The following is a 23,020-nucleotide window of genomic DNA, read 5'->3' as shown; positions in this document are numbered from 1 at the left end:
TTGATACTTTACTGAAGCATACTGACAGATTAAAACTATATCAGATTAAACACCTTTCAGCCGTCAAGTTTCCAACCTTATTTTAGTTGGCAACCAGTTTCAGCGTTTTACTACGCCTTGTCCAGGCCCCTGGCCGACGTTCAGGAAGACTAAACTTAAATTCCTACACGTCGGTCAGGGCCTGAAAATGGCGTAGTAAAACGTTGAAATTGGTTGACAAATAAAATAAGGTTAGAAATTTAACGGCTGAAAGGTACTTAATCTGACATCCTCTATCGAACAACCATCTATAGAAAGATGGACATACAGAGGTGAAAACTATGTTTCCTTTCGCAGCAACCGCACGTAGCAAGTTTTAATCTGTCCGCAAGTCTTCGGTGTGGTGTGGAAGCTTTATTCAAGATAGTGTATAGCTATAGTCTGCATTTTGAGCTACTTGTTGCAACAGCTACAGTTCTTCTGCTCTCTTTGATTACTGAAAATACATACTGCAACAATACCTATCATGTCTCAATTAACGTGTCATAATGTGTGTCTTTTACAGTTGCGCTGCTGGCCTCATCTTTTTGACGGAGAGCTGGTTGTCGGTGATTTCTAGATTCTACTTGTAAGTATTTAAAAAAATAACGATTCTCGTCTAAAGAAATTTGCGCATGTTTTGTGGATTCACTCTCAATGCAACGATTTTTACAGTGGTACAGGTTTTGTAACGATCTGAACGTAATTTAAAAAATAATTTTTTCTGTGAACATGACCATCTGATGTAAATGTAAATGTCGTGTGACTATGGCCTCCCGTCGGGTAGACCGTTCGCCTGGTGCAAGTCTTTCGATTTGACGCCACTTCGGCGACTTGAGCGTCGATGGAGATGATATGATGATGATTAGGACAACACAACACCCAGTCCCTGAGCGGAGAAAAATCTCCAACCCAGACGGGTATCGAACCCGAGCCCTTAGGACTGACTTTCTGTCACGCTGACCACTTTCCCCCCCTCTCATGAATTTTGTTCGATATAGTTCGTTGCATTTGGTCTGGGCGGACGTCACAAGACATACGTTCAAGCTGATCGTCGATTCTTTAACTCAGTTTTTTTATTACAGAGAGCACTCAGCTCTCTAACCGAACACGCTGAGCTACCGTGCCGGCTAACCACTCATCTACCGGGGGCGGACACCGCGTGATGATGAACCTGCAATGACTTAGAAGCTAGATCATCTTTCAGAACAATAAATCGAGATCGATTGCTCTTTCGACCATTCTCTACACACACCACAGTCGCAGTGTTCACCAACATCCAAAATGGGCAAGATAAACTATATGTTCATGAGTAACATCTTTCTTTGGTTCGCCACATTACATTAGGACTAAATTTCAAGTTCTGGACAATATTCTTCGTTGGCTTAATCAATAAAAGATAATGCCGTCAATGAACTGGCGGAAACACACAGACGAGAATGCTGTACCAGCGTACCCTGACTCTAAGCTGGAGTTAATTATGGTACGTCGTCAGAAGCCTCCGGATCCACATCTCGAACTGTGGGGCATTCTTACCGAGTGAGGTGGAGCACTGACTTAGACGCTTTGTTATTGTTTTGTTCGGGCAAAGAGCACGTGACAACCAGGTCGTTAGCACTCGAGCTAAGTTACTACAGCCGGCCGGTGCGGCCGAGCGGTTCAAGGCGCTTCAGTCTGGAACCGTGCGAGCGCCACGGTTGCAGGTTCGAATCCTGCCTCGGGCATGGATGTGTGTGATGTACTTAGGTTAGATTAGATTAGATTAGATTAATACTAGTTCCATGGATCATGAATACGATATTTCGTAATGATGTGGAACGAGTCAAATTTTCCAATACATGACATAATTAAGTTAATTTAACAAAATACTTAAGTTAATATAACAACTTTTTTATTTTTTTGTGTTTCTTTAATTTTTTTATTTTTTTATAATTTTTTTCGTAATTTATATCTAAAAATTCCTCTCTTCTTCTTAAATACTTGTTGACCATCTGCCAGACTTTTGATACCATTTGGTAAGTGACCAAAGACTTTAGTGGCAGTATAATTCACCCCTTTCTGTGCCAAAGTTAGATTTAATCTTGAATAGTGAAGATCATCCTTTCTCCTAGTATTGTAGTTATGCACACTACTATTACTTTTGAATTGGGTTTGGTTGTTAATAACAAATTTCAGAAGAGAGTATATATACTGAGAAGCTACTGTAAATATCCCTAGATCCTTAAATAAATGTCTGCAGGATGATCTTGGGTGGACCAGCTATTATTCTGATTACACGCTTTTGTGCAATAAATACTTTATTCCTCTGTGATGAATTACCCCAAAATATGATACCATATGAAAGCAATGAGTGAAAATAGGCGTAGTAAGCTAATTTACTAAGATGTTTTATCACCAAAATTTGCAATGAGCCTTATCGCATAAGTAGCTGAACTCAAACGTTTCAGCAGATCATCAATGTGTTTCTTCCAATTTAATCTCTCATCAATGGACACACCTAAAAATTTGGAATATTCTACCTTAGCTATATGCTTCTGATTAAGGTCTATATTTATTAATGGTGTCATACCATTCACTGTACGGAACTGTATGTACTGTGTCTTATCAAAATTCAGTGAGAGTCCGTTTACGAGGAACCACATAGTAATTTTCTGAAAGACATTATTGACAATTTCATCAGTTAATTCTTGTTTGTCAGGCGTGATTACTATACTTGTATCATCAGCAAAGAGAACTAACTTTGCCTCTTCATGAATATAGAATGGCAAGTCATTAATATATATATTAAGAACAACAAAGGACCCAAGACTGACCCTTGTGGAACCCCATTCTTGATAGTTCCCCAGTTTGAGGAATGTGCTGATCTTTGCATATTATGAGAACTGCTTATTTCAACTTTCTGCACTCGTCCAGTTAGGTACGAATTGAACCATTTGTGCACTGTCCCACTCATGCCACAATATTTGAGCTTGTCTAGCAGAATTTAATGATTTACACAATCAAAAGCCTTTGAGAGATCACAAAAATATAACAATAGCATATTTCAGTCTATCAGGGAAAATGCCCTGTTCAAGAGAGCTATTACACAGGTGGCTGAAAATCTTACTTATCTGTTGAGAACAAGCTTTTAGTATTTTGCTGGAAATGCCATCAATTCCATGTGAGTTTTTGCTTTTAAGCAAGTTTATTATTTTCCTAATTTCAGAGGGAGCAGTGGGTGAGATTTCAATTGTATCAAATTGCTTAGGTATGGCCTCTTCCATTAACTGCCTAGCATCTTATAATGGACACCTGGATCCTACTATATCCACAACATTTAGAAAATGATTATTAAAAATATTTTCAACTTCTGACTTTTTGTTCGTAAAGTTTTCATTCAATTTGATGGTAATACTGTCTTCCTGTGCTCTTGGTTGACCTGTTTCTCTTTTAATAATATTCCATTTTAATAATATTCTACAGTGGTGTCCAATATTAAAGCAACAAACTTCCAAATTTGCAACGTTATGTTGATTTTGCCACAAAACAGTATAAAGAGATGATACTTTAGTAGAAACAATGCAAAGAAAAGAGAACATTAACAACTGCAAGATGCATAACGGTACACAAAAATGTTCTTCGTTTTCTCAAACTTAACGGATTTGCTCACAAATTCCGACAAGTGGTTAATGTGCTCAGTATGGGGTGTGACCAACCCTGGCAGCAATACAGTCCCAACAACCACGGGACATGCTGTGAATGATAGCATCAAACTCATTTTGAGGCAATTACGCCCATTCTTCCTGCAGAACTGCTGGCAGATCTTGGAGAGTGGTTGGTGGATGCTGACGTGATGGTACCCGTCCTCCTAGTGCACCCCAGACATGCTCTATGGGATTCAAATCGGGAGAGCGAACAGGCCAAGCCATGCGTGCAGTGTCTCCCATTTCCAAGACAACATCAGTCACCCGTGCTCTATGATGTCGAGCATTATCGTCCATCAGTACGAAGTCTGGGCCCACAGCACCTCCCTCATATCAGTTAAATCTTGCCAGTTCACCCAGAAAATTTCATGGAGAGGTGTTCGACTGGTCAACATAATCCCAGCCGATACCATTAAGGATCCTCCTCGAATCGGTCTCTTTCCACAATGTTTGGGTCCCGAAATCACGTTCCATGTTCCCTCTAGATGCGAATCCGTCGAGACACTCTCCAGACAAAATCGGGACTCATCTGTGAAAAGAACATTGGCCCACGGTTTGGCCTCTCAGGTGGCATGTTGACGACTCCATTCTAGACGTTCTCCTCTGTGAAGACGCGTCAGAGGTAGACACACAGCAGGTCTCTGACAATAAAGGCCATCCTACAGAAGCCTTCTATACGCCATTTGCCTCGATACAACGCGTCCAGTGGATGCCGCGAGGTCAGATGCCAGATGCCATGCAGTACAAAGGCGGTTATTTTGTAACAACACACTGTATCTTCAAGCCATACGACATAGATATACATACTAAAGCGGTGCCGTCGTGCACTTACAGCCAAATAATGGTCCTCTCTTTCTGATGTCACACGTGTTCAGCCCTGCCCTGGTCTTCGGGATACAATTTCGGTCTCTATAAACTGTCGCCACATTCGAGAAACAACAGAACGATTCACATTAAGCCACCGGGCCACATCAGTATGCTACTAACCTGTGCCAATTCTTCCTATGGCTCTCCACAGCAAACTGCCTGGTAGGCGTTTTCTCTGTGCCATATTACACCGTCTGTGACTGTGTACACAGCGATTGTGGATGTGGGACTACCCGGGAAACACTGCCCCGTTTGTTATACGCCCTGACGTCATCGTTGGCGTGATTGTCAGTTGACAGGAGTGCCGCCTTCCGCGCAGAACACGATCGTACGGACATCTATTGACAGTTTGTATGATTATATCGTTAATCAACCGCATGTCGAGGAAATAGCGATTTGTTGCTTTAATGACACCAGTGTATAACAAAAATAGAATACAGACCAGCAACTACGCCGTGGTAAACTCGCACCAGTCAACTGTCTTGAAACTATACCTCTTGCGAACGGGGACTCTGAGATCTCACGCCTGCGAAAATTCGTCATTGTTGGTCTGTCCTGTCTGTCTGCTGTGAGGACTGCAGATAGAGTTTGCTACAGGAGCTATTGAACAATCTTTCTCGGCTGCTGCATTCGCCAGGTCGCTGAAACGACTTCCCAGATCCCATGGTACCCAATCAAATATTACCGCCTTTCCTAGATGTCGTAGGTGAAGGAGGCACATGCATCTGATTCACACCTGAAATGAGTGCGCATGTTGAATTTCATGACTCCACGTGCTGCAGTATTCTCGGTTCCACATAATGTTTAAAAAAATGGCTCTGAGCACTACGGGATTTAACATCTATGGTCGTCAGTCCCCTAGAACTTAGAACTACTTAAACCTAACTAACCTAAGGACATCACACAACACCCAGTCATCAAGAGGCAGAGAAAATCCCTGACCCCGCCGGGAGTCGAACCCGGGAACCCGGGCGCGGGAAGCGAGAACGCATAATGTTCACATCATGAGCCAAGAATTAGTTCAGAGAGCGAAACTTGAGGACGTAATAGGAACAAATCACTGATCAGACAAGGTTATCCCTCTTCATCAAGCCGGCACTGAAAACTGGAAAATACTTGTGACGCAGGATTGAGATATTATGCAAAGAAAATTTATAGGTGAATCCCACAGCATTTCCTCTCATGTAGTCCAGGAAATGGGACCTATGACCGCTGTTTGGTCCCTTCCCCGAATAAACCAACCAACCAATGGAATATAATTACGGACGACTTGAAAGTTCAATCCTTGTCAAGAAAAGGAATCTGGTACACAAGAAGAGTGATTATATCTGTTTCTCTGCGAATAACAAATGGCTTAATTTCCAGTGGTTAGCCACCAGCTAGATCGAATACTGCAGACATAAACATATATAAGAACCTTCAACATCGTAGCGCGTCAGAAATCGTTAGTTAATATATTAAAAAACTATAAACCCGCCTCGATTGCGAAAAAAGCACCTAGTGTTAACCTAGGTTTCGGCGTAGATAACTACTCCTTCTTCAGAACAATAAAACCCACAAGTGCCTAAGAAGACCTTTGTCAATGATTAAAAGAACACCATAGCTATACATTTATAAACGAAAGAAAGGAAAACACAAACAGTACAAACAGTACACATGGTTTTGACTTTGTACATATGTACTGTTTGTGTTTTCCTTTTTTTGTTTATGAATGTATAGCCATGGTGTTCTTTTAATCATTGACAAAGGCCTTCTTAGGCACTTGTGGGTTTTATTGTTCTGAAGAAGGTGTCGTTATCTACACCGAAACCTAGGTTAACACTAAGTGCTTTTTTCGCAATCGAGGCGGGTTTATAGTTTTTTAATATAAACATATATGCTTGAAGAACTACGAGCAGCTATCGCTATATGAACGAGGGCAGATCGCAAGCCTTCATATGAAGGCCAACAACGCAGCGCATACAGTGGAAATATGTGACCATCTTCTGTAATCTCGTAATTCGAATAAGTCTTAGTGATCCATACACCTGACACTCCTAATACCCAGGATGTGTGAGTAACGCACTTCAAGATGTTCTGTGCCTTTAGGGCACCTAATTGATTGCAACCGTAATATACTATTGGTTACTAAAATTACTACAGGAAGGATGGCAAATAACGAAAATTTTTACTTACTATGCGAGTGAAGTGTAGTAGGAAAAACACATGATTAAATTTGTAGGTGATATTGTGATATACAGCGTGCGAAATTTAGAACACAGAGCTTCCATCTCGGGCACAGACAGTGGTTGTAACTTGGCTGAGTGCTGAGTCGAGCTGGGCATGACTGGCATATACAGATAGGCCATTCCACGCTGTTTTGACTCTGTGCCACAGTTTATTAATCTAAATGGCTGGGGACTGGCGAAGACTGGTCTCTCGAGAATGCATGATCAAATGTTTTCATTGGGTGAGAGACGTGGAATACTTGCTAGCTAGAACAACGGCCAAACACCCCCCGTGTCAAGATATGTCAGGACAACACAGGCAACATGCAGTCTTGCGTTATCTAGTTGAAAGACAATGTCATGGGGACGTCAAGACAGGGCACAGCCACTGCCCTCAACACGCCACTAACGTAACGCCCGCTGTCCCAGTTGACGATTATACGAATCAGAGCTGATTGGTGCCGTGTATCCTGTGACACCTCGTACCATCACGTCAGGTGCTTGGTCTTTATGACGGTGACAAATGCAGTCTGGCATCGTTCGTTCCCCTCCGACCCTTTACACACAGAAATTTCGTGCTGCTGTACGTAGAACCGAGACTCTTGTGAAAAGACAGCGTTGTGCCCCTCCTGGGGCGTGTCTAACGTCATTAAAACGTTTCGGACCGGAAGCCAGCATCACGCGACTAGATACTTTACGCATCTAGCTGCAGCGACAGATGGACAGCTGACTCGGAACTCCCTGCTGAGTGGAATGTGATTGTACACTGAAGAGCCAAAGAAACTGGTACACCTGCCTAATATCGTGTAGGGCCCCCCGCGAGCACGCAGAAGTGCCGCAACACGACGTGGCATGGACTCGACAAATGTCTGAGGTAGTGCTGGAGGGAATTGACGCCATGAATCTTGCAGAGCTGTCAACAAATCATTAAGAGTACGAGGGGCTGGAGACCTTCTCTGAAGAGCACGTTGCAAGGCATCAATAATGTTCATGTCTGGGGTGTTAGGTGGCCAGAGGAAACGTTTAAACTCAGAAGTGTGTTCCTGGAGCCTCTCTGTAGAAATTCTGGACGTATGGAGCGTCGTATTGTCCTGCTGGAATTGCCCAAGTCCGTCGGAATGCACAATTGGCATGAATGGATGGAGGTGATCAGAGACGATGCTTACGTACGTGTCACCTGTCAGATTCGTATCTAGACGTATCATGGATCCCATATCACTCCAACTGCATACGCCCCTTACTATTAGCCTTCAGCAGCCTGAGCAGTCCCTGCAGACATGCAGGATCCATGGATTCATGAGGTTGTCTCTGTATCTGTACACGACAATCCGCTCGATACAATTTGAAACGAAACTCGTCCGACCAGGCAACATGTTTCCAGTCATCAACAGTCCAATGTCGGTGTTGACAGGCCTAGACGAGGCGTAAAGCTTTGTGTCGTGCAGTCATCAAGGGTACACAAGTATGCCTTCGGCTCCGAAAGCCCATATCGATGATGTTTCATTGAATGGTCCGTACGCTGATACTTGCTGATGGCCCAACATTGAAATCTGCAGCAATTTGCGGAAGGGATGCACTTACGTCGCTGAACGATTCTCTTCAGTCTTCGTCGGTACTGTTTTTGCAGGATCTTTTCCCGGCCGCAGCGATGTTTTACCGGATTCCTGATACTCATGCTACACTCCTAAAATGGTAGTACGGGAAAATCCCCACTTCATCGCTACCTCGGAGATGCTGTGTCCCATCGCTTGGCGCCGACTATAATACCACTTTCAAACTCACTTAAATCTTGATAACTTACCACTGCAGCAGAAGTAACCGATCTAACAACTGCACCAGACACTTGTCTTATATAGGCTTCCGACCGCAGCCTGTTTACATATCTCTGTATTTGAATACGCATGCCTGTACCACTTTCTTTGGCGCTTCAGTGTATATCTGAGGGGAATTACTTTGAAGGGGACGAAGTTGACGTTGATAAATAAATAAAGGTTCTTTTGATCATACCTCGTAGATCGCGTAACTCCCACCTCTTTTGCTTAAGCTGAAATGCTAATTTGCATATCGAAGTATGTAGCAAACTTCAGGCAGTTTGTCATTCGTTTCTCGCCGCGCCACGGTGTCGCAATTTCAATGCATGCTTATCTTCAGTTACCTCGAATGACGTCGTCATTGATGAGATCTTATATTCTTCCTTTCTATTTCCTATAGTCTCTCACCTCTAGCGCCCTCTTCCACTCATTTCTGTGTGTGCTGTCTGTATCTCCAATAGAGCTGTTAACACGCATTTTAATTTACTCAGCCTGTGTGATCCCCAAGTCTCAGTAATTTGAAGAGTATGCCAGAACCTTCACCTCGCAAACTTCCAACTGTTAATGAATTTTGCAACAGTTTCCGCAAGTTGTGATGAAGTACAAATACTACCTCTCCATATAAAAGGGCCACTGCGGTGGTGGCTAGCAAAGCTGCAGGCATTCCAGCATCACTCTGGCTCCCACCTACCAGTTTTGTTGGTCGAGTCTCCTAGCTCAGTGTCACTGCAACCTGTATAACCTACCCGCTTACCTTCACAGCACGAGCTCCTCCTACGCCACACACCTTCTGGTGACACGTTCGTGTCCTTTGAACGTAATAACAAGCCATAGAAGACGTTGGTTGGCCAATAAATAAGTAACAGACTCGTCTGAAAAATACAGACCTTATAGTTGAGGTCTTGTGTCCTCGAATTAAGTTGATATACAAAGCATCATAATTCTATTAAAGTAATATGTGTGTGACACCAATTTAACTCATGCTGTCAAAATATTCTCCCACATCAGACTACACTCATCAAACACCAGAATATTGAAATATTGCTTGGCACAGTTCCATGAAGGATTCTCCTCTCCTGTTATGTTTACACGCTCAATCGCGACCGTTAGATTATATTAGATTAGATGTACATTAATTCCAATTCGTCCGTAGTGAGGAGGTCCTCCAGGATATAGAACACGTCAGAAAAACAATAATACAGACGAATATTTACAACTAAGACAAATAAGCTAATGTACCTTCCACAGGTCCCAATTGGAATGATCGTCTTTCTTTTTTTTTTAAGTAACGCTATCTGAAAGGATCATTTTACAATTTTACAACTCTCATTTACTAAGATCGCATTAATGCACTGAATTTAAAATTAAAAAAATGGTTTTTTATTTATAAGATAATAAACATATAATAGAACTACTACAATACATATTTACAATGAACACATTACAGTTGGTTCTACTGAGAAATTCATCAATGGAGTAGGAGTTGGCCACCAATAAATCCTTTAGGCTTCCCTTAAACTGAATTTCTCAGTTATTGAAAATGTGTGTTCCTGAATAATGCACACCTTTTTGTACAAGAGTAAGTGACTTTAAATCCTTGTCAAGATTATTCTTATTTCTATTACTGATTCCATGAACTGAGCTGTTGGTTTGAAAAAGTGATATATTTTTAATTAAAAGTTTCCTTAAGGAATAAATATGTTGGGAAGCAGTAGTTAGTATCCATAGTTCCCTAAACAGGTCACTGCAGGATGTTCTTGAGTTCACGCCGCATATAACTCTTATTGTACATTTTTGTGCCTGGAAAACTTCAGCTTGGCTTCATGAATTACCCCAAAAAATAATCTCATATGACATTAGGTAGTGAAAGTAAGCATAGCATGCCAGCTTTTTCATTTTTATATCCCATATGTCTGACAGAATTCACAATGCAAATAGGATTTGTTTAGATGCTTCAGCCGCTCTGTAGTGTTTTCCCCTCACTTGAATTTATTATCAAGCTGTAATACCAAGAATTTAACACTGTCCACTACTTCTATCTGCTTGTCATTATATGTTAGGCATATACTCTTGGGACACCCCTTACAAGTTCTGAACTGCATGTAGTGTGTCTCTTCAAAGTTTAGTGACAAAGAATTTGCTAGGAGCCAGCGATTAATGTCCACTTGATTTGCTATTTATTGCAATGTTTGTATCATTGGCAAACAAAACAAACTTGGCATCTGGTAATGTTACTGATGGAAGGTCATTGAGATACACAAGAAAAAGTTAGGGCCCTAAGATGGAACCTTGTGGGACCTCACATGTAATTATTTCCCAGTTGAATGATGCCTGATAGCTTAATACTTATCTCTTTCCTAATAACACCCTTTGTTTCCTGCCAGAGATATAAGATTTGAAACATTTTGCTGTATTTCCTGTTGCACCATAATATTCTAATTTGCTTAAAAGGATATTGTGATTTACACAGTCAAATACCTTTGACAGATCACAAAATATATCAGTTGCCTGCAATTTTTTGTCTAATAAATTAAGTACATTTTCACTGTAAGTGTAGATAACCGTCTCACTCAGTATCAGAACCCTTCAGAATTCCAAACTGCAACTTTGATAATATGTTATTTGTGATAAGATGGTTATAAAGCCGATTGTATATTACCTTTTCTAAATTTTTTGAGAATGCTGGCAAAAGTAAAATTGTATGGAAATTTGACGCTATTTTTTTATCTCCCGTCTTAAACAGTGGCTTAACGTCAGCATATTTCAACCATTCAGGTTCAAATGGTTCAAATGGCTCTGAGCACTATGGGACTCAACTGCTGAGGTCATTAGTCCCCTAGAACTTAGAACTAGTTAAACCTAACTAACCTAAGGACATCACAAACATCCATGCCCGAGGCAGGATTCGAACCTGCGACCGTAGCGGTCTTGCGGTTGCAGACTGCAGCGCCTTTAACCGCACGGCCACTTCGGCCGGCAACCATTCAGGAAGTATTCCACTGTTAAAGGACTGGTTACACAGAGAGCTTAATATGTTACTCAACTCAGAATCACATTCTTTAATTAACTTTGTTGATATTTCATCACACCTACTAGATTTTAAAGATTTTATGATGGACATCGCCTCTGCTGGGTTAGTGGGGGTCAAATTCATATTATGGAAGTTACTTGAAATGTCTATTCAGTACTGCGAATATTATTCAGCGAGATAGACCCACTCACTATCATCGTTGCGAGCAATGACGCAATGGCGTTGAATGTGCTTTGTTCGTCATTATCTAATCACATCTAAAGCTGAAATTATTTTCATCATAAAAATTAAACATTTATTCATCACAGAAAGTCACTTCGAACTCGGTTTTACATATTTCGCTTAGCAACATCCATTCTACATCTATATCTAGATGGATACTCTGCAAATCACACTTAAGCGCCTGGTGGAGGGTTCATCGAACCACCTTCAAAAATAATTCCCTATTATTCCCCTCTCGAACAGCACACGGAAGAAACGAACACCTACATCTTCCAGTGCGAGTTCTTATTTCCCTTATTTTATTGTGATGATCGTTTCTCCCCATGTAGGTCGGCGTCAACAAAAAGATCCCTCCGCAACGAGAAACGCCTTTGTTTTAATGAAGTCGACGCCAAATCCTGTATCATATCCACAACACTTTCTCCTCTATTTATCGATACTACAATAGGTGCTGCCCTTCTTTGACCTTTCTCAATGTACTCTGTGAATCTTATCTGTAAGCATCCCACACCGCATGGTGGTACTCCAAAAGAGGACAGACAAGTGAAGTGTAGTGTAGGCAGTCTCTTTAGTAGAACTGTTGGATCTTCTAAGTGTTCTGCCAAATAAATCACAGTCTTTGGTCCGCCTTCCCCACAGCATTCTCCATATGTTCTTTCCAACGTAAGTTGTTGGCAACTGTAATTCGTAGGCATTTAGTTGAATTTACGGCCTTTAGATTTGATTGATTTATAGCGTAACCGAAGTTTATCGGATTCCTTTTACTACTTATGTAGATGACCTTCCACTTTTCATTACGAGCTTTTAGGGTCAATTGCCAATTTTCGCAACATGAAGACATCTTTTCTAAATTTGTTTTGATCTTATGATGACTTTACTAGACGATAAACGACAGCATCATCTACAAATAACCTAAGGCGGCTGCTTATATTGTCTCCTAAATCGTTTATATAAACAAGGAACAGCAGAGGGCCTATAACACTACCTTGGCGAACGCCAGAAATCACTTCTGTTTTATTCGATTATTTTCCATCTGTTACTTCGAACTGTGACCTCTCTGACGGGAAATCACGATTCCAGTCACATAACTGAGACGATCCTCCATAAGGACGCAATTTCACTACAATCCGCTTGTGTGGTACAGTGTCTAAAGCCTTCCGGATATTCAGAAATACGGAACCAATTTGAAATCCCTTGTCAATAGCACTCAACACTTCATGCAGGTAAAGAGCTAGTTGTGTCTCACAAGACCGATGTTTCCTAAATCCATGTTGACTGTGTGTCAACAGACCGTTTTCTTCGAGGTAATTCATAATGTTCGAACACAATAATGTTCCAAAACGCTGCTGCATATCTACGTTGGTGATATGGGCCTCTAATTTAGTGGATTAGTCATACTACCTTCTTGAATATTGGTGTGGCCTGTGCAGCTTTCCACTCATTGGGTACGGCTGTTTGGTCGATCGAACGGTTGTATACGATTGTTAATTATGGAGCTATTACATGAGCTAATGCATCAGCATACTCTGAAATGAACCTAATTGGTGTACAGTATGGACCAGAAGACTTGCTTTTATAAAGTGATTTGAGTTGCTTCGGTACTGTGAGGATATTTACTTCTATGTTACTTATGTTGGCAGCTGTTCTTGATTCGAATTCTGGACTATTTACTTCGTCTTCTTTTGCGAAGGAATTTCGGAAGGCTGTGTTTAGTAACTCTGATTTGGCAGCTCTGTCTTCGATAGTATCTCCATTGCTATCGTGCAGAGAAGGCACTGATTGTGTGTGTCTTGCCGCTAGCACACTTCACATACGACCAGAATCTCTTTGGATTTTCTGCCAGATTGAAAACTATTATAAGCATCTCGCATTGGAGTCCACGCTAAATTTCGAGCTCCTGTAGAAGATCGCCAATCTTGGGGATTTTGCGTCTGTTTAAATTTGGCATGTTTGTTTCGTTATTTCTGGCTCGTTTTGTGTACCAAGTAGGATCAGCTACGTCGTTTGTTAATTTATTTGGTGTAAATCTCTCAATTGATGCTGATGCTATTTTATAGAATTCAAGCCACACCTTGTCTGCACTTATAAGAAACGAGCCAGAGGCATAATTACAGAAAGCAGTACCTGTATGTTAGTAGTATTGACCCTGGCTGTTGAGACACTTGTCCCACAGTGACACAAGGCGGAGAATGGCTGTCTCATAAAATTCCTGGGGTTGCGATGTGAACCAGTTCCGCACGTACTGCTGGACGTCGTCGTCCACGCGAGTGCAGGGAAGGTTATGTTGACGTTCTTCTTTGACCAAGATGGCCCCCTTCTGTTTCACTTTCTGCACCACGGGAAAATAATGAATGCCCAGTGTTACTCGCAAACCTTGACCACCTTTCGCCAAGCGTTCAATTCAAAACAACCAGGCAACCTCACCTGCAGTGTCATTCTACTCCACGTCAATGTAAAGCCTCATACGGCCAACAAAGTCGCGCACTCCTGCGGGAATTCAAATGGGACGTTCTCGGCGGCCAGCCTCCATGCAGTCTGGACCTCTCTTCCTCCTTGAAAAGGCTATGAGAGGCAAACGATTCACCTCGGAACTTTTATGCAAATGCGCTGCCTGACAAAAAAAGTGAAACACTCTGAAGGGGAGGAGCAAACGAAATGAGACTTCGCCATTTAAGAAGGTATGTGACGTTATTTCAGTGATTATAAAGTCGACTCATATCTACAAAGAGCTTGGCAGTATGAGTCCACTTATGAATGTTTCTTTGTACCTTCCTCTGGCTTGGAGGCATGCACTTTTACCTCTTCTGAGGTAAGCTGGCCCACTACTGTAACTGGGGCTTCATATCCCAGATACTGACACTGGAATGAATTTGACATTCGAGCTGGTCCCACACACGTTCTATCGAGGACAAATGTGGAGATTACCTGGTGTGGGAGAACCCCAGCTTCACACAGATACTTCATACAGACATGTGCTATGTATGGACGAGCATTTTCCTGTTGAAAAATGGCACAACAACACTTTCGTGTAAGAGGTATCACATGGGGATGCATTATGTCTGTGACATACCACTGTGCCGTTAGAGTTCCCTAAGAGACCCAGTGGCTGCCCACACCAAGACATCAGGAGTAACACAGCTGTGCCTCTCAAACATTGGATGAATTGGATCTCTCCTCATGCGGCCGCGATACTCGTCGGCAATAGTCATCCAGAGTAGTGCAGAACCGTGATTCATCACGAGTCTAACAAGTAAGGCCCAATTTGCACACAATAGCATGGTGCCGACACCTGGCGGCGGCGAGGCAGGACGATCGTGCTGCTAATGGATCAGAACATGCCATCCTCATCAGACGAAGAGGGTGACACACTGGGTCGTTTGCAATTAGTAAATGTCCAGCAGCGAAGAAGTATTGTGTGCGTCCATTATGGTTGAACAAAGGGAAGAAATATGTCATTTTCGAAGTAATGGAAGGACTGAACATGTATTCCAACCATTTCCAGAATTTTTACACAATGTCTCAAAAGTGTTTCTATACTATGTTGAACAAAGTGAAGGACAGCATTCAGAAAAAAAGGAACGAAGGAAAAAAAGGAAAGAAGCTCGAACCTTCTGATCATCATTCCTATTTTTCATATGCATTCATTTGAATGTAAGCCTAAATATTGCAGATTTTGTGAGTGGTGTTCAACATATTAGGACACTTTTCCAAAATCCCATCATCTGCAAATATCTCTTTGCTGTAGACCCGAAATTCCTCATTACAGGGCATAGCTTCCTATCATTTGATACAGATTTTGCCCTTGTGGGTCTGAAAGTAGCCTCTCAACCAGGCGACTGGATTCCTGTCATTGCCAATGCAAAGGACAACAGATTCTTTGTTTGCAAGACGGCACCGGAGGATTGCAAGGATTTTGAGCGCACTAGAACAAGGGTTGCTCAGAGGCTCATTCAGAATAACTGAGGATGTCTGGCTACACATTACAGCTGACAACCCTACTACTCCAAGGCGAAGAAAAAATCGTAATATTCAGGAACCATAGATTTGTCAAAGCATTTCAAAGAAGCCAAGAGCTACTGGGATAATAAATTTGCCGCTAGATAGCATTTCAATTTTCCCTATTTTGTATGATATATTTCTGGCAGTAAAAATTGCCAAGACGAAAGCCTTACTTGGCAAGTGACAGTGTATCCCGCCTGATAAACGAAATTTCTTTGAGCAAGTACCAAGTCAATAGTGGATTTGCACACCTGTCTGGCAACATGTATTGAAAGAATATGAAATGTTGATTGCACGTAATTACTGTAGCTGAAACAGGAATAGTGTTAAAATTCTTCGTGTCTTCTGCTGCTGAGTGTGCAGATTTGTATTGCAATACACTGTGTGTTTTGATCCATATCGTTGTGCTTTCTCTAACTAAGCTTCCTACTTCTGCAATAAATGGTACAGAAAAAGCACAGTGTTTCAGCAACATAATATTGTAACTGCACAGGTTCAACATTGTCTGTCCAGGAAAATAAAAAATTGCTACTGCAAAAATATAGAAAATGGATTTTTACCTCATACACAATGCTTGCATCAAGAAAGCCCAAATAGGCTTATGAAACATCCATACAGTGTACTTTAGTTATATCAATAACAAAATCCCATTTCACATTCATTACTCGCTTGAACATAATCAATTAGTTCGAAATATGTGAGCAGAAACAGTAACTGAATGAATGTTTCTTGAATGAAAGTGAATGAAAGTGTTTGTGTAGACACGACAAATTGACATATACACAACAGCATATAACTTAACTATGCCGCAGTCCCCCCCATGAAGCATGGACCTTGCCGTCGGTGGGGAGGCTTGCGTGCTTGAGCGATACAGATAGCCATACCATAGATGCAACAACGGAGGGGTATCTGTTGAGAGGCCAGACAAACGTGTGGTCCCTGAATAGGGCAGCAGCCTTTTCAGTAGTTGCAGGGGCAACAGTCTGGATGATTGACTGATCTGGCCTTGTAATACTAACCAAAACAGCCTTGCTGTGCTGGTACTGCGAACGGCTGAAAGCAAGGGGAAACTACAGCTGTAATTTTTCCTGAGGGCATGCAGCTTTACTGTATGGTTAAATGATGATTGCTTCCTCTTGGGTAAAATATTCCGGAGGTAAAATAGTCTCCCATTCGGATCTCCAGGCAGAGACTACTCAGGAGGACGTTGTTATCAGGAGAAAGAAAACTGGCGTTCTACGGATTGGAGCGTGGAATGTCAGATCCCTTAATCGGGCAGGTAGGTTAGAAAATTTAAAAAGGGAAGTGGATAGGATAAAGTTAGATATAGTGGGAATTAGTGAAGTTCGGTGGTAGAGGAACAAGACTTCTGGTCATGTAAATACACAGTTATAAATACAAAATCAAATAGGGGTAATGCAGGAGCAGGTTTAATAATGAATTAAAAATAGGAATGCGAGTAAGCTACTACAAACAGTATAGTGAACGCATTATTGTGGCGAAGATAGAAGCCCACACCTACCACAGTAGTACAAGTTCATATGCCAACTAGCTCTGCAGATGACGAAGAGATTGATGAAATGTATGATGAGATAAAAGAAATTATTCAGATAGTGAAGGGAGACGAAAATTTGATAGTCTTTGGTGACTGGAATTCGATAGTAGGAAAAGGAAGAGAAGGAAACATAGTAGGTGAATTTGGAATAGGGGTAAGGAATGAGAGAGGAAGCCAGCTGGTAGAGTTTTGCGCAGAGCATAACTTAATCATAGCTAACACTTGGTTCAAGAATCATGAAAGAAGGTTGTATACATGGAAGAAGCCTGGAGATACTGGAAGATTTTAGATAGATTATATAATAGTTAGACAGAGATTTAGGAACCAGGTTTTAAATTGTAAGACATTTCCAGGGGCATATGTGGACTCTGATCACAATTTATTGGTTATGAACTGTAGAGTAAAACTGAAGAAACTGCAAATAGGTGGGAATTTAAGGATATGGGACCTTGATAAACTGAAAGAACCAGAGGTTGTAGAGAGTTTCAGAGAGAGCATTAGGGAACGATTGACAATAGCAGGGGAAAGAAATACGGTAGAAGAAGAATGGGTAGCTTTGAGAGATGAAATAGTGAAGGCAGCAGAGGATCAAGTAAGTAAAAAGACGAGGGGTAGTAGAAATCCTTGGGTAAAAGAAGAGATATTGAATTTAATTGATGAAAGGAGAAAATACAAAAATGCAGTAAATGAAGCAGACAAAAAGGAATAGAAACGTCTCAAAAATGAGACCGACAAGAAGTGCAAAATGGCTAAGCAGGGATGACTAGAGGACAAATGTAAGGATGTAGAGGCGTATATCACTAGGGGTAAGATAGATACTGCCTACAGGAAAATTAAAGAGGCCTTTGGAGAAAAGAGAACCACATGCATGAATATCAGGAGCTCAGATGGAAACCCAGTTCTAAGCAAAGAAGGGAAAGCAGAAAGGTGGAAGGAGTATATAGATTATAGAGGGTCTATACAAGGGCGATATTCTTGAGGACAATGTTATGGAAATGGAAGAGGATGTAGATGAATATGAAATAGGAGATATGATACTGCGTGAAGAGTTTGACAGAGCACTGAAAGGCCTAAGTCGAAACAAGGGCCCAGGAGTAGACAACATTCCATTAGAACTACTGATAGCCTTGGGAGAGCCAGGCCTGACGAAACTCTACCATCTGGTGAGCAAGATGTATGAGACAGGCGAAATAGTCTCAGACTTCAAGAAGAATGTAATAATTCCAATCCCAGAGAAAGCAAGTGTTGACAGATGTGAAAATTACCGAACTATCAGTTTAATAAGCCATGACTGCAAAATACTAACACGAACTTTTTACAGACGATTGGAAAAACTGGTAGAAGCCGGCCTCGGGGAAAATCAGTTTGGATTCCGTAGAAATGTTGGAACACGTGAGGCAATACTGACCTTACGACTTATCTTAGAAAATAGATTAAGGGGAGGCAAACCTACGTTTCTAGCATTAGAGAAAGATTTTGTCAATGTTGACTGGCATACCCTCTTTCAAGTTCTGAAGATGGAAGGGTTGAAATGCAAGGAGCGAAAGGCTATTTACAATTTGTACAGAAACCAGATGGCAGTTATAAGAGTCGAGGGGGATGAAAAGGAAGCAGTGGTTGCGAAGGGAGTGAGACAGGGTTGTAGCCTCTCTCCAATGTTATTCAATCTGTTTATTGAGCAAGCAATAAAGGAAACAAAAGAAAAATTCGGAGTAGGAATTAAAATCCATGGAGAAGAAATAAAAACTTTGAGGTTCGCCGAAGACATTGTAATTCTGTCAGAGACAGCAAAGAACCTGGAAGAGCAGTTGAATGGAATGGACCATGTGTTGAAAGGAGTATATAAGATGAACATCAACAAAAGCAAAACGAGGATATTGGAATGTAGTTAAAATAAATCGGGTGATGCTGCGAGAATTAGATTAGGAAATGAGACACTTAAAGTAGTAAATGTGTTTTGCTATTTGGGGAGCAAAATAACTGATGATGGTCGAAGTAGAGAGGATATAAAATGTAGACTGGCAATGGCAAGGAAAGCGTTTCTGAAGAAGAGAAATTTGTTAACATCGAGTATAGAGTTCAATGTCAGGAAGTCGATTCTGAAAGTATTTGTATGGAGCGTAGCCATCTATGGAAGTGAAACGTGGACGATAAATAGTTTAAACGAGAAGAGAATAGAAGTTTTCAATGTGGTGCTACAGAAGAATGCTGAAGATTAGATGGATAGATCACATAACTAATGAGGAGGTATTGAATAGAATTGGGGAGAAGAGAAATTTGTGGCACAACTTGACTAGAAGAAGGGATCGGTTGGTAGGACATGTTCTGAGGCATCAAGGGATCACCAATTTAGTACTGGAGGGCAGCGTGGAGGGTAAAAATCGTAGAGGGAGACCAAGAGATGAATACACTAAACAGATTCAGAAGGATGTAGGTTGCAGTAGGTACTGGGAGATGAAGAAGCTTGCACAGGATAGAGTAGCATGGAGAGCTGCAGCAAACCCATCTCTGAACTGAAGACCACAACAACAACATGCCACTGCATCTGTGATTATCTGTCTCTAGTTTTAAATTGAAAATAACTCTTACTGCAATGCTAACTTTAAATGTGATTCTCACTGACTTCATAACCAAACACAAAATAAATACGAACTGCAAATTCGTAAAATGCACGGCCACAATGTTGAGTGTGACGCGTCGTAACTCGTCATGGCCAATCGTCAAAATATATTACTCATTTACTCGGGATTGTAAATAGATACAACTCTCTTGCCATCCTTAAAAACCATTTCGGTACTGTGCGTTAGCTACATTTCGTATGAAGAAATGTATGTCCTAAAATCTACCAAACGTTAACTGGTCAGTGACTACATTCTTCATTGCTACCTTTTCAAAATATGTCCGGTGGTATACTTGTTTGCCAAGTATCACAATAACTATGGGCGATAACGAAAGTAAAGTCAGTCTACTGTCAAGCTGAGATGTCAGACTGCAAGATGTGTATTTTTTTACCGAATAGTTTCCTCGAAATCGAACGAGAAAAAATGTATAGTGGAGAAAAGATGAGAATCCGATCACAGTGATTTTTAATTTTTTACCCAAAAAGTAAAATTCTTACTGAGAAACCAACCACTGCGTCGGATGTAGCTTTAAACCATTTCGCATTTTGACACTTCGAGTGAGTGAGGATAACAGCGCGCGAGTTGATTTCCATCGCTTCGGTGTGCTACTGGTGGCTACAAATGAGTATGAAAGGAAGTGTTTTCATGACTGTATATAGTATATAGCATAGTCTAACATTATGTTCGACTGTGGTAAATAGTCACAGACTGTGGCTACGCTTCTGTCAAAGTTACACTTTGGCTTTCACGAACGCATCGGTAGATGTCTCTGGTGTCATTGACAAGTATCGTCGTATTCTAGCAGACTAGCAGAGCAGACGAATTACAGCAGCGGCACTTTGTATGTTCAGCTGGTGCATTTATATCAATTTTGGAAACTATTGCTGTCTTTTGTTTCTTTGAAAGTGATAACCTGCCCACTTCACACCCGTTATTTACCTAAGGGTGTGTAAGACGAAAACTACGATGATTAAGAAGCTCCCCAAAGCAAAATAAATGTGTTGGTTGTGTCAAGTATGTTGTAAATTGTGCCAAAAAATTACGGTTCAATGCTGGGAACGTAAATGTTTTCCTTTCCTTTTGAAAGTAACTGAAACAACGATTAAAAGAACAGCAGAATATGCCTTCCCAAAATCAGACTACAGTTTGCATACGTGCTTTATTTTAAGACGTTCTTGATTTTGAAAAAGAAGTCTCCTAAAAAACTAGCTCGTAAATTTTATTTTCTTTAATTGTGACTGACGGTGAGATTAAGTATCCTCTTAATTCTTTCTCGCATGTGTCAGTCTGTTTTTTTTTCAATGAGTCCTGGTTTGTTTTTACTAGAGAGTGAAGGTTTTACAATATACACCCGCATTTCTGAATTTCATGCTTAATTTGTAAATTATTGACGGTGACAGGTCCGAGAAGCCATCAGAAACGTGAATAATAAAAGTTTTGCCGGCCGGTGTGGCCGAGCAGTTCTAGGCGCTTCAGTCGAACCGCGCGACCGCTAAAGTCGCAGGCTCGAATACTGCCTAGGGCATGGATGTGTGTGATGTCCTTAGGTTAGTTAGGTTTAAGTAGTTCTAAGTTCTAGGGGACTGATGACCTCAGATGTAAGTCCCACAGTGCTCAGAGCCATTTGAATAAAAGTTTTCTCGACGGCAGGATTCAAGCCAAAATGATCATAATCGCAATTCTACATCTTCACCCACTACTGCAGATTACCACTATGTTGTCTCCGTTTTGTTCGCTATTGCTCTCAGCAATGGACAGACGTAACATAGAGGGCACTGGGCAGCTAGTTCGACTTGACACGCTGAACTACCAAGCTCTGGCACTACCACAGTCAGACTGTGGCACTACGCCGCAGCGTTAGCGTAGGACTTGTAATTTTGTCCTTTGTTACACGCCTCCTGCGACTTTTAACGCCGATAATTCGTTGTATGATATTTAATATCAATAAACTGTACATTTTCGAGAGATCTTCAATGTGCCAGTGTTTTGGAACAGCATTTATTTATAGGAAATAGGTTATAAAGTGGCTAGAATTTGCAAAACACCTAATACGATCTTGAGGAAATACAATGTGGCTTCACCCAGATGCTTCAGCCAAAATATAATTTTTGAAAGGGGAGCAGCTACAGAACCTATCATAAAGCATACGCAAATAAAGGCAAGTCTACAAACGGACGTTGTGCGGGCTATGAGGCAATGCGTCTCCGCCAAGGAACATAGAATAAAAAGTCTCCGCCACGTCACCACTGTGTGATTTAGTTAATTTGTGGCTTGAAGCAGCGCACCGTCCCCGTGAGACGATCGTGTCACGCCATTTCTGTGTGAATCGGCCCTAAGCCCTCCAGCCATGGGACCTCTCCAAATGCAGCCGTTTGTGTTGTGGTGTTAACGACTGACAACATCGTGCCACTGTCACATAAGAAAACCTCACAAATCTGGATATTGCACGATTCCAACAGCTGACCAATGAGTCTCCTTTCAAACCCTGTCAAGTGCTGATAACAGTGTCCTGCATGAGTATATGGCACTTAGTGTCCTTCACAGTGATAACTCAAGATCTGATGCTGTTCATATCACTTATATACCCTACCAAGCCAAGTAGCAACACTAAATATACCTGCCACAGAGAATTGTAACTCTAATTATTCACATACTCACTGACAGTATTTACATGTATGAAGTTACGTTGACATCCAAACATGTCTTTTGTGTACTTCACTTTTTTGTCAGGCAGTGCACGTCTGTGTCAACATACAAATAACTCTGGCAGGAAAGCAAAACCAAGCAGTAATGACAGAAAGATTGAGGGCTAAGAGTAATGTGGATATCATTGTTGTCAAAATCGAGTACAGTACTGTGAGTGAATGGAACACGATTATTTCCAAACAAGTCACAGCACATACCAATGGCAATTGCATTGATGTTCAAATATTTTCTGTGCAATACAGAGACAAAGATAAATGGGTGTTAGAAACCAAATTAAATGCAATTACTGTTTAATGAGTC

General features: G+C 41.3%; 1 protein-coding gene across 4 annotated transcripts in view; it reads left to right on the top strand.

The window, feature by feature from the left end:
* Positions 1–588: 588 nt before the first annotated feature.
* The window catches only part of LOC124802707 (histidine-rich glycoprotein-like), a 32,265-nt gene continuing 9,833 nt past the window's right edge, over positions 589–23,020 (top strand). The window contains exon 1 of one of the 4 annotated variants that reach the window (XM_047263667.1): positions 589–607. Coding sequence is in view for 1 of the 4 variants with exons in the window: in XM_047263663.1 (XP_047119619.1) it covers positions 22,536–22,538 (3 nt within the window). In the remaining 3 variants the exon portion in view is untranslated. Of the gene's footprint in view, positions 608–20,772; positions 20,856–21,859; positions 22,173–22,243; positions 22,539–23,020 lie in introns of those variants that run through there. The other 3 variants (XM_047263665.1, XM_047263666.1, XM_047263663.1) reach the window with 3 other exon arrangements.

This window comes from Schistocerca piceifrons, chromosome 6 (genome assembly GCF_021461385.2).
Source record: "Schistocerca piceifrons isolate TAMUIC-IGC-003096 chromosome 6, iqSchPice1.1, whole genome shotgun sequence".
In the NCBI taxonomy this organism is placed as follows: domain Eukaryota; kingdom Metazoa; phylum Arthropoda; class Insecta; order Orthoptera; family Acrididae; genus Schistocerca; species Schistocerca piceifrons.
Note: the sequence above shows the minus strand (reverse complement) of the source record. Positions and strands in the feature narration are given on the sequence as shown.